The sequence below is a fragment of the Neolamprologus brichardi genome, chromosome 5 (genome assembly GCF_056152115.1).
Source record: "Neolamprologus brichardi isolate AB-2024 chromosome 5, ASM5615211v1, whole genome shotgun sequence".
Classification (NCBI taxonomy): domain Eukaryota; kingdom Metazoa; phylum Chordata; class Actinopteri; order Cichliformes; family Cichlidae; genus Neolamprologus; species Neolamprologus brichardi.
The window spans coordinates 32,339,988-32,352,943 of NC_142108.1; the positions used below are offsets into that span (position 1 = coordinate 32,339,988).

The 12,956-nt window shown below is 39.4% G+C and overlaps 1 protein-coding gene across 1 annotated transcript; it reads right to left on the reverse strand.

The window, feature by feature from the left end:
* Nucleotides 1-2,900: 2,900 nt before the first annotated feature.
* sec13 (SEC13 homolog, nuclear pore and COPII coat complex component) lies at nucleotides 2,901-12,731 on the reverse strand. Its single transcript, XM_087841086.1, has 9 exons — nucleotides 12,584-12,731; nucleotides 12,340-12,384; nucleotides 9,757-9,872; nucleotides 8,615-8,766; nucleotides 6,717-6,850; nucleotides 6,493-6,626; nucleotides 5,618-5,738; nucleotides 4,089-4,235; nucleotides 2,901-3,770 (listed from the first exon to the last, which is right to left on the reverse strand). The coding sequence occupies exons 1-9, from the start codon at nucleotides 12,584-12,586 to the stop codon at nucleotides 3,660-3,662; spliced, it is 963 nt and encodes a 320-aa protein (XP_087697212.1). The 5' UTR covers nucleotides 12,587-12,731; the 3' UTR covers nucleotides 2,901-3,659.
* Between the last annotated feature and the right edge of the window lie 225 nt (nucleotides 12,732-12,956).

A 12,956-nucleotide genomic window follows, 5' to 3' on the forward strand; every position in this document is an offset into this window, starting at 1 on the left:
GCCCTTTTTTCCGCCAAACTCCGCATGCGCGGCCTGTACTTTGCGCTGGGCAGAGGGGGGAGGGGCGTTAGTTACAGCCAGAGAGAAAGAGAGCGAGGGACAACAACGTCACATTAGAAAGGTATAGTAATCATCCGCTATTTTCAGTTGCAGATGATAAAGGATTCAGAAATCATGCAGGCCCATATGACAGAGAATGTGCATCTTCTTTTTGTTTTAATATTTTAATTTATATTTAATTGTGTTGTGGTTTGCAGTGTTTTGTGTTGTTTCACGTTAAATTTGTTTAAAAGGAAAAAGCTGAAAATTTAAATAGTTAAAAGTTTAAAATGTAAATAGTTGTTCTTTGTATTATATGATTTATTTAGGGCAGTGTTTAGGGCAGCACGGTGGCACGGTGGTTAGCACTGTTGCCGCACAGCAAGAAGGTCCTGAGTTCAATTCCAACATCAGGCCGGGGTCTTTCTGTGTGGAGTTTGCATGTTCTCCCCGTGTTTGCGTGGGTTCTCTCCGGGTACTCCGGCTTCCTCCCACCGTCCAAAGACATGCAGCTTGTGGGGATAGGTTAATTGGAAAATCCAAATTGCCATTAGGTGTGAATGTGCGAATGAATGTGAGTGCGAATGGTTGTCTGGCCCTGTGTGTTGGCCCTGCGACAGACTGGCGACCTGTCCAGGGTGTACCCCGCCTCTCGCCCTATGACAGCTGGGATAGGCTCCAGCGCCCCCCGCGACCCTGAAAAGGATAAGCGAATGGATGGATGATTTATTTATTACATTTTATGTGGAGTGAATAAATAAAGTATATTTATGGTGGACCTTAGAGACAAAGCACGTACAAACTCCAAAACACGTACAAACTCCTAAGCATGTACAAACTCCAAAACACGTAAAAACTCAGAAGCACGTAAATCTCCAAAACACGTACAAATTCCAAAACACGTACAAAAGACAACAGAAGTGCTCCAGGTTTTTTGGGCCCAGTGTTGAGCTTTTGTTACCTAGTGGCTACACAAGTCAGGAAGTATCAACAACCGGATTTGGTGTGTGGTAGTAACAGGTAAATGAACTTTTTTTTTTTAATTATTTGAATAAATATGAGTGCTTGTCTATAAATACACAAACAATACACACATGTTTTCAATTGTGTAATTTAAGTGATCTGGGTAGCTCTGTTTTGGAAGTTCAGTAAACGCTAGAAATGTGTTTTGGAGTTTGTACGTGCTTTTTGGAGTTTGTATATGCTTTAGAGTTTGTACGTGCTTTGTCTCTAGGGGCCATATATAAACAACCACTTTTTTTAACATTAGTAATTCCTTTTCTGCATAATTTTATATTATTGTTAATGATTAAATAATTAAAGCAACAAAACAACCTGAAGAGCCGGTTCGGAGCCGAAAGAGCCGGCTCTTTTTAGTGATCCGAGCCGAAAGAGCCGGATCTCTAAAAAGAGCCGGAAATCCCATCACTGATTCCTCCACTGTTTGTGTTCCCACACATACATTATGCAGACCACTGTGTCAGAGATGGACCAGTAGGAAGTACTGGTAGTGGAGATAAATCAGGATGGGTGCAAGAAACAGATTTCCTCATCTTTCTGAAGCACTTAGCAAACCACACCAAGGTAAGCCATGATAAAAAGTAATGGAATTGCAATGCTGGTGAACAACTACATTTTTTCAGTTTCATTGTTATGTTCAAAATTGGTGCAAGAGTTGTAGGTTATAATGCCCACTGAGCCAATGAGGCCAAACTCAAGGAAGACCAACCAAAATGAATGAAATATTCAGTTGCAGAAAATTCCATAATTTGTCTTTTTTGGGGGGTTGGCATATGTTCAAAAGCTAGATTTCTGCATTCTGTCACACACACACACACACACACACACACACACACACACACACACACACACATAGCTACATAAATGGCTCTAAGTGCATTCATGTGTTGAATAAACAAAGATTACATGTTAATGTTTTGTCAGTACCCTTATTTCCTTGTGTTACATTTCACCCCAGGATATGTTACAACTAACCCAGACTATGGGGTTAATTGTAACATTTCACTCTTTGTGTTTGAGACCATACCATGCAATGGGTCATTGTGCTGCAGAGAAAATAGCTGCACTATTTAATAGCAGAGACATGTAAATACTTTGCATTACATTTTGAATCCACTACCTTAAAAGAGCTCCAATTTACAGACAGAAATGTCAAAAATGTTACAACTATCCCGGTCTCCCCCACTAACCTCATGTTAGTCTCCGATGCATCCATCGCAGTGTGAATGATAGATAGCAAGCATTTAACAACTTAGAAACTGTGATCAGGTGAATGAATTAGTTGTATGAAACGCTTTGAGTGCTCAGATAAGAGTAGAAAAGCGCTATATAAGAACAAGTCCATTTACCATTCTTTAGGTGGAAGCAAACACAAACAGTTTCTTTTTACTGGATATATAAATATATATATATATATACACATAACCGCATTAACGCGGCAAATCTCGGTTAACAAGTTAACGCTGATCGCCCCGTGCGTGGGGCTGGACGGCGCTAACGCGTTGATGCCGTGCATTTTTTAAGGCATCTGGGAAAAATATCTGGACTAAAATCGGAGCCAAATCGAACATGCTGATCTACCTCCGTTGGTGACCCCTCAGCTGCATTAACAAGGAGGCCAGTAGTTCGATCCCCGACTCCCCTTCAGCATTACCAAGTGTTCTTGATCAAGATACTAAACTACAAGTTGACCCAGATACATCAAAGGGTATGAATGTTTGGCAAAAAAGCTATTTATGAATATGTGTTAATGAATGAGACCTGTAGTAAGAGTGTGTTAGTAGAAAAGGACTCTTTTTCCTAGCCATGGTTATTATATAAATGAAAAAAAGACAGTAAAATTGTTTTAATATTAAACAGTCATTTAATTACATCAAACATGAAAAAGAAAATCGATGGATTGTGATTATACACCTGGAGAAAAACGATCGCTCCATTCATGGTTGTTAAGGCAGATTATTCATTTAACAGCTGAAAAGAGTCTGCAAACATTACCAAATAAAACATTTATCATTAAATGTAAATCCAAACCAGGCAGTCAAGTCATGTTTTGTTTCACTATGAGAACATGAGTTTGTTTTAGATGTGAAGGTGGGCTCACCTGCTTTGTTTTTATAGTTTTCTTGGTTCACTCAAAGCCAATTTGAGTGAACCAGTAATTAGAATAAAGTGTTGAAAGTCAGGACGACTGCCCCCGAGGATGCTGGGAGCATTAAAGGTGATGGTAATTTTGTTCTCCAGCAGTGCAGGTGGAATATTTCTGGAGCAGAGCAGGAAGAACTAAACTTTGATGAAGCTAAAGACAAAACGAACAAAGTTGTGTCCGGATTTCTAAACGTTAAAGTAAAAACACAGAGAGCGGTGATTCTTTGAGTTGTAATGGTTTCTTTCCCTCTAATAAATTCTCCTTGTTGATTTTCAGCAGGCACCCAACTCATGCTGAAGCCTAAAACTCAGATTATAGACCAGGCTTCATCACTGTGGGCGTCTTGTTTTCAGTCCAAATATCCAGCATTTTTATTCTTTCCTCTCTGAAGGCTGAGGGTCATCATCGAAGGGTCAGGGGTCACGGAATGGGTGTGTGCGTTTTAATTCGAGGGTCACTGCTCATTCTGCTGTGTGTCTGTGATGGTGGAGACTGCGCCCTGGCCTTTGCTGACATCACTGATACACGCCCACTGACCATCCATCGACTCCTTCCACAGCGTTACCTGAAAAGTTCATAAATCGTTTAATAAATAAACTCTAAATAAAATCAGAGTGAGCGCTCAAATCTAATTCACCTTATTCTTTAGAGTTAAATATTAGCTTTGAGAAACAGCCATAATGTCCTGATTCAATAAGGTTAAAAAAAAATAAGGGCAGAGCTCACTGCAGGTTGATAAAACCATATCAATAAAAACTCTTTTTAAACATATATTCTTCCAGACTGTGGCATGTTCAGTTTGCACATAACCAAGTCAGACAGAAGGAAATCGAATTATATCGATAATTTTATGTGGATTTTGGTGTAAATGTGTATTTTCTACCTTGTTGTCTCCTCCTGACACGGCCAGTATATTTCCAGTGATCGACCAGCTGACGTGCCACACCACATCGTTGAACTTGTGGAGCAGTTTGGCCGTCCAGGTGTTGCCTGCAGGGTCGTCACACGTCCAGATAAATACTCGTCCATCCTGGAAGAATGGAAAACAATTTCCCACATAACCCCAGCGGAAGAAAAACAGAAATGGTTTGATTTTATTCAAATACTTTTTTTGCAAGCTGCCAATAACACTTGCTTTTATACAATACCACATTTTATGAAGCACTACAGATTAATGTAACCCGCTTATGAACTGGTGGATCTTTAATCTCACAATTGACTGAACCAGAGGCACACTCTGGCTCCATCTAGTGGTGAAAAACTTGTACCCAAGCTATCAAAACTTTATTTAGAATGTCTGAATGAACACTTTATGTTTTAGGTGCTGGAAAGTAGGGCTGGGCGATATGACCCAAAATTCATATCTCGATATTTTTTACCTGGACGGCGATATAAGATATATATCTCGATTTTTTTTTTTAAGCCATAAAGTAAGAACAAAAAGAGAGTTCTTAGTCAAAGCTGTGTCCCAGATGTCACACAGGCACTTTTATTAACATACAGCATAGATGTACATATAATTTACTCAAAAATAAATTATCAGCATTTATTAAATAATAATGCTCCATAAATAAAAGAAAACAATGTTGTTTTTGTGCATAACAAAAAGCTCACAATTGTGCAGTCAAAATGTAAACTAAAAGACGCTGAGCATAGTAACAAAGATTTCACAGCTGCTCTCTTTCCAAGTTCGTGACTGACAGCCTGCAGTTTGAAATCCTCTTCGTAACCACGTCTCTTAACAGGTGCCATTTATGGTCCTTATACACACACAATACGGTAATATTACGTTGAAGCACAGTACGTATCACTCCGCGAGGCTCCTCGGTAGCCGTACTGCTCTGACAATCCATCAACCGGTGCAGCACCGTAGCTTACCAAAGTCGTACTGAAACATTTTTTGACAGATTGCTGAGCGCCGTGTATCACATAAAATCGGTTCGCGGTCAGTAAGCACAACCAGAATTCATACATAAGGCGCGCTGTCAACTTTTGAGAAAATGAAAGGATTTTAGGCTGTGCAATGTGTTAGCTCGCTAACACGTTGACACCGTCCAGCCCCACGCACAGGGCGATGCGCAGTAACTCGTTAACAGAGATTTGCCGTGTCCATCTTTTCGCTTCCTGCAGGTGAAGCGATGGGGGAGGAGGGGGAGTTGTGTTCAGTGAAGGAGGGGCGAGGCCGAGTAATGTTGCGTAAAGACAAAAGTGGACGAAAGAGAGGCAAACTTGTGGCTCCACAAGTATAGTTAATAATGTAACATAGACTATATCGATATAAACGACATTGTCACATCTTATATCTCGTATAAAAATATATCAATATTTTTTAAAAACTCGATATATCGCCCAGCTCTACTGGAAAGCAGAATAAATTGCATGTTCTGCATGTGTAATCACATCAAATCTCACCTGAGAACAGCTGGCAATGGTGCTGGTGGGAAGACCAATAGATGGAGCCCAGCCAACATCTCTCACCCAATCACTGTGAGCCTCCAGCTTCTGATCCTCCTTCCACTGCCCATCCTCCTCTCTGCAGGCAGGAAGGATCAATCAGTGACAATTAGGTTTAAGAAAAAAAACAAAAACAAAACAAGAAAACGCTTCAGACCACAAGTCACCCTGAACCACACACTCATGCAGAGCTTTATTGTCTATACTTCAAGCAAGAAATGTATCTTCCTTGGATTCAGCCAATTAGGATAACCAACTAACCCAGTGTGTCTTGTGGTTTGTGGGAGGAAGGAGGAGTACCCACAAAGGTACTGAAAGAACATGCAAACTAGGCACAGGAAGGCTCTAGCCACGTTTTTAAACCAGAAGCCTTTCTGCTGCGAGGTTCCACTCACCACTACCACACTTGTCGCACAAGGATCACCATGTGATCAGTGAACTTTCCCCAGAGAACCAAAACTTTCTGAAGAACGAACATCTGATTTATGTTCCACTGAAATATGTTTGTACTCCTCAGGTTTCTTTTGTAGTGTTCAATGCTTCTGATTGGTCAAGTGTGCATGTCTTACACAGCTATGTTATAATAATAATAATAATTTCTTAAATGCTTCTGAAACTTTGAGTGTGTTGCAGGAACACTGCCAGTGCTACCCATCAACCTCCTGGTATGCACCTATAGTATAAATTTGAAAATCCTTTTCAGAAAAGTTGACCTTTGACCTTTTTACTGAGATTAGAACGTGTCCAAAAGTTTTAGTAGATGCACCTATGGTATGAACTGTAAAATCCTGGGTGATTTCCTTCAGAGATTTTCAGAAAACACGAGCACTTACTTCCAGAGTTTGACCAGGTTGTCGCAGCCTCCGGAGACGAAACGCTTGACGTAGTTTGGCTTCTGTCCCGATGGCTGATCAATCAAACTGCCTGGGACTATAGCGGGAGCCCAGCTTACAGCGTTGCAGCCGATCTGCAGCAGAATCACAACAGTGTGTTACATCCAATGCAGGACGCTGCTAAAGTGACATTTCAAACATTCAGAGCAGTTTGTAAGTCTCACAGTGTGAGCATTGCTGATCTTCTTGACGTCCCACTGCTGATCTCCAGTAAACGTGAGAAGGGAAATTGCTCCGTCTGAACTGCCACAGGCCAGGATTAGACCAAACTCATATGGACCCCAGCAGACTGAGTTCACTGTGGACACACAGGAGGAGACTCAATGAGACAGAGGCCTGAGGAGTCCATCAAATCTTAATGCAATAAAATGTGCTTCATTATTTCGGGAGCTGACACACCAAACTGATCTGTTAAACTTCTAATTCTACCGAGGACACAATCTACAACAGCGTATTTCTGAGGAAGGGACAAAAAGAAACAAATAAAAGAGTACAAGGAGGGGAAAAAACAGCCAGAGGGACTCCAGATCAAAACACACTAACCTACTGAGAAAAATTCTCATAATCACTACAATAAAATTGAGCAATTCAAAAGAAACATAACATGTAAGATGCCACTATAAGGTAAAGTGGCTGACAGGTAGAGCCACAAACCCCGCCCCAAAACCCACAGAAGGAGTGAGGCGTCTGATAAAAGACACTGTGGTGAAGGGCAATTACAAAGTGGAGCTACAGAAATAAGGAACTAGAAAATGATGGTTAAAAACCATAACACTGATACACCACAAATAACAAAAAAGGTCAGTCGATACACAGACAGTGATGGCTGGATCTTCTTTTAAAATTGCCCAACCCAGATTTTGTGTTTACACCTAAAGCAAAGTGATTTTCTTTGTGGTGAGAACAATAATGTGAATACAGGAAAATCCACTAAAAGTTAAAAATATTTAAATATATTCATATATATTCAACTAGTTAGTAAAATTATTACATATACTTCAACTTTGGTGGCATTTTGCTATGAGGTTGGTTAAAAACCTAAAGTTTGAGATTCAGACTTTGGTTTTTCCTTCTACCATTTAGAAAGACTGTTATCAACCTCTGAGGGCAGGTGGCAGCTGTTTTTTATGTGCATTAGATTAGATGAAACTTTATTAATCCCTCGGGTGGGTTCCTCCAGGAAATTCAGTTTCCAGTAGCAAAGTAGCAAAGCACCGAAAGAAGTTGCATGTTACAGATACATTAAGGGGAATGAGACTAAGGATATAAGCATAAATACTGATCTGATACTGATCAAACACACACATCCACAAACGTGCAATAACACTAATGTGCAATAATCTTTTCTGGCATCGTTGTATTTTGACTCAGTTGTATATAGCATTTGTATTCTATTTTTATCTTATTGTATATTTTATTCTATTCTATTCTGTACAGTTGTGTACTGTATTTATTCTTATTGTATTCTAATTTTTGCTTCATAACTTTTGCACTGTCCACTTCCTGCTGTGACAAAACAAATTTCCCACGTGTGGGACTAATAAAGGTTATCTTATCTTATCTTATACACCATATATAGATACATATATAGATTAAAGTTATATAAAAATTTTACCGTGCAAATGCAAATTCCTTGCTGAAAGTTTAACCAAAAGGCATTTCCAGTGGAAATTGGCCGACATATCCTCAGCATAACCATGTATATATTTCATTTTATTTATCGTTGCCCAACATTATACCGGTATTACCATGAATGGTATGATATGGCCCAGCCCTATTATACAGGCACAAAAATGTGGCAGGTTGAATAAGGAAAATGAATCAAAGGCCTTTTTGGTTAATTTCTGAAAAGCCTTGGACTGAGCACCCTGGATTTATTCTTGTATCCGTGGAGATCCAGTAAATGTCGTAAGTGTTCAATGAAAGATAGTAAATGTATAGTGTTGTAATTGTAAATACAAAGAACATGAATGAAATGATCTGTGAGGATCTGGTCTTTTCTTGTGTGAAGCCACCTGCATGTATAAGACAAGAATAGAGATTCAACTTGTATCAAACCCACCTGACGACTCGTGTCCGGTGTACTCGTACATCTTGTCCCAGGATCCGTTCTCTTCTTTCCAAATAATGACTTTTCGGTCGTAAGAACAGGAAGCCAGGATGTTGCCGAACATTGGATGAGCCCACGCTACCTGCCACACGGGACCCTCGTGGCTACAAAACACAAGAGATGCAAATTAGTTCTGCTTTTCACCGAGTACCTGGATTTGTCACCTGGCAATTAAATTACAGCAGACAAAAGTGCCAAAAGACTCTTGGTTTGCTCAACAAACTGAGGCTTCATAGTAGAGCAGGGCGATATGACCAAAAATATTTATCACGATATACATTTGAAAATTTTGATAACGATATAACTGACGATATAATTGACACTAGACAAAATATTAAAGCGATATAAAAAAAATTTAACAGTGCAAATTCCTTCCTGACAGTTTAACCAAAAGGCATTTCCAGTGGAAACTGGCCGACATATCCTCAGCATAACCATGTATAATATCCACAACACTTAAAAGAGGTTAAACACACACAATACTGTAACATTATGTTGAAGCACAGTACGTATCACTCCGCGAGGCTCCTGCCTACGATACCCGTAATGCTCCGACAATCCATCAAGCGGTGCGGCTTCGTAGCTTAGCAAAGTCGTACTGAAACATTTGACAGATTTTCGAGCGCCGTGCACATAAAATCGTTTCGAGGTCAGTAAACACAACCAGAATTCATACATAAGGCACACGGGATTATAAGGGGCTCTGTCGATTTTCAGAAAAATCAAAGGATTGATTTTAAGTGTGCCGTACTTTCCAAACAACACGGTAATAACGACGACCCGCTAGCATGCTCTACCATAAATAGTGCTTTGTTGTGTATCTGACGGACGAAAGCTAAACCAGTTCCACACCAGTGAAGTTGCAGCATTTTAACAAACCAGTTCTGGTTCATCAGTTTCATTTAACGATCCGCTTTCGCCCTTCTCATTCTGCGTCGCCGCCATGCTTTTTCTACCACGTGCATATGAAAACAAAGGCACTGCGCATGCGCGTTTATCCATATTCTATAACAATATTTTATTTTCTTATCGTTGCCCAACATTATACCGGTATTACCGTGAACGGTATGATATGGGCCAGCCCTACTTCTTACCCTCTGAGGTCTGCCACAAGGATCTGCCCTCCGTTTCTGACGTCAAAGATCTTGACGGTGCGGTCAGAAGAACAGGTGGCGAGCCGAGTCCCGTAGTAGTCCATCTGGGCATCGTGCTGAAACAGAAAGAGCAAAATGTAAAAACCTGAGTGAGAACCTCTACCTTTCAATTTAAACAATATTTTATACATTTTCAGCAACAAGTCAAAGTCAAAAGTAAAATGAACTTAAAAATGCTCATGGTGATTGTTCTGTGATGTTTTAAACATCATCTAACTGAAAATAAAAAGGATAAATACTGCAACAATGATTTAGTCAAAAGAAAATACTTTATTCTCTTAAAAGGGATAGCTCGGATACTGAGGAGCTTTTGCACATCTTCCTTTGCTGGAGAATCAGCCTTAAATCTAAATAATGTGCTTTCTGTGGCTGTAGTCAGCAGCCAAAATAAACACAATAAATCAGTTTGCAACATTAAGAGTATTTTCACAGCTGCCATCAGACTGTCCTTTCCAACAGGGAGATGAAGCCATATCTATGAATGTACTGTATTCAAAACCAGCTTTGACACAAACAGTGTCATTACCTCATTGAACATGTTGGTCTACCACTGCCCTCTTAAGTTACTTAATGTTATTGTGTCCCTTTCATGTTTTTGAGGATTACTTCAGATAAACGTGTAAAACACAAAAGTCCTACAGCAGATGTACAGGTTACAGTTTATAACAAACGTACAGCTAAGTCAAGTTCAAATGTATCTGTGGCAACAGTCACAGGGTATCAGTGGCAAGTTGTTAATGATTTGTTTCTGAAATTATTATTTTAATAGCCTTTGCCAAAGATGGAGCTCAGCTCAATGTGCTTTGTCATGTATGACTTAATGATCACAAGCAACAGTGAAAATCACTGTTTGTGTGAATTAACACAAAACAGGTTCAGAGTGGGCTGATGATGTTCTGCTGTGTGTCGTCACCCACTGACAATCCTGGTTTTATTGTTAATTTAATCAACTCAAATGTTCTTTTATATGTAATTTAGTTTAGTAGTCTGGACTTTATGAAACATAGTGACATATAGTCATGTGGAAAAAGTCAGTTTAAAAAAAACTTTAAGTAGATCTTTGAAATAAACTTAGTACACCCTATTGTTTCTATGAGACGCTACATGTATTGGTCAGTATGTTAAATGCACAAGAGAGCACAACTGAACAAGTCTGGTTTGTTTGGAGAAAGCCTCGTCTCTCCATAAAGAACATGGTAGCACTTCTGGAATAATGTTCTTTGGACAGACAAGATCAGGTGTAGAAGTCTAGTGAAAACCAAAATCAGCGTATTAGCACAAACATCTCTGACCAACTGTCAGCACAATGGTTAAGAAGTGCTGATTTGGGCTTGCTGTGCAGCCACTGCACATAGAAACCCTGCAGTTACAAGTCGACCATAAACTCCTCTGTATACCAAAGTATTCTTCTTCTTATTTATTTATTTATAAAGCTCATTTAATAACAACAGAGAGTTGACCAAAGTGCTGCACAACGTAATAATTAAACAGTGGCATTAACAGCAACAACAGGTAAGAAAATTAAAAGAAAATTAGGATAAAAAGAATTGGTAACTCTCGTGCAGTATAAAAAGCCAAAGCAAAAAAAATGTTTTAAGATGGGATTTAAAAAGACTGACAGTTGGGGCCTTTCTAATGTGGAGAGGTAGATCGTTCCACGTTTTCGGTGCCACAACCGCAAATGCCCAATTCCCTCTATGAACCATCCTAGACTTCTGTAAGGTAAAGAGTAAATGATCACTTGATCAAAGGCCTCTAGAGGACATATAAAGCTGCAAAAGGTCCGACAAATAGTCTGGTGCCTGACAATTTAGCACTTATTAAGTCAAAAGTAAGATTTTAAATTTTATTTTAATTTTGCACTGGAAGCCAATGAAGAGAAGCAAGCACCAGGGTAAAATGTTGGTGTCTCTTCACACGAGTCAAAAGACGGGCTGCAGCATTTTGTACAAGTTGGAGCCGTGCCAAACTGACTGACACCAACATAAAGTGAATTACAGTAATCCAGTTGAAATAAGGCAAACGCATGGATTGCTTGTTCCAAGTTTTTAAAGGATAAAAAGAATCTCACCTTGGATATGAGCATTAATTTTAAAAAAAAAAGGACCGCTGAACAACTGAATTAATTTGTTTCTCAAATCTAATTTTGTTATCCAAGAAAACCCCCAGATATTTTTTATTCTAGAGTCAAATGTGAAGTCATCAGTCCGACAGCTAAAACTTGATTAAAAGAGGGTCGTGAATTAGGACAATGATCCTAACAGAACAGTATCAGTCTCTGATGATCAGCTAGCAGTGTCAAATCGCAGCAATGTCAGTTTGTTACAACTGGGTTTAAGGACAATGAATGACACGTTACAGTGATAATATTTACTGACGTTTCATTGTACACATGTTTGTATCTCTAGTTATCACGCGTAAAAGCTCACTTACAGGTACTTAAAACAAGAAGGCTAACATCAGCTGTGATTAGCAGCTAGTTTCGGTTAAATGAAAAAGGGGGGGAAAAAATGGAAAACTTACAATCATGTCCTCGTGAGAGGTGTCCACAGTGTTAATAACGGAAACCTGAAATGAACAAACATTATATAATCACAAATACTGCACATGAATTAAAATGTTCATTGATTTCCCTGCTACTACTAGCCACTTTGCTAAGGAGCTACTTGGACTTGGGCACGTCAGCAGCTAACGGTAACCGGGAAAATGCCACAAATGTCAGCGAACAGCTTCACCGGTGGCCTAAATGCAAAGTTATCAAACTCACCATGACCGTGACTGAAACCCCGAACAACACGAGTAATCCTGCTTTTTAAAAGAAACCCGGCTTCACCGACTACTCCGACGTGGCAACAAGTAAGATAACCGCTTCCCACAGAGTCCAACTGCACTTCATACCGGCGGAAACAACAACCAGTAAACAAGTGTTCCGCATAAGCGTTTTGACGAGATAACCTTAACCTTATTTAGAAGCTAAATATGAACACATTCTAAATAAATTAAAATCCGATCCCTCCCAGATTAGTGAAAATATTTTTTAAAAAGCTACATTTTCTCTTTTTTAACTGATTTTTAAACATACAAATATCTCTTTCATTAAATATGGTCAGTTTCTTGTCATAATTTTGTCTTTTTTGTCA

Excerpts from the sequence above, each read along its gene's own strand:
- sec13 (XM_087841086.1), bottom strand. Across the intron at positions 6,851-8,614 it reads CACCGGACACGAGTCGTCAG|TGAACTCAGTCTGCTGGGGT; the intron begins GTGGGTTTGATA and ends GTGTGTCCACAG. Across the intron at positions 4,236-5,617 it reads CCATTGCCAGCTGTTCTCAG|GATGGACGAGTATTTATCTG; the intron begins GTGAGATTTGAT and ends CCATTCTTCCAG.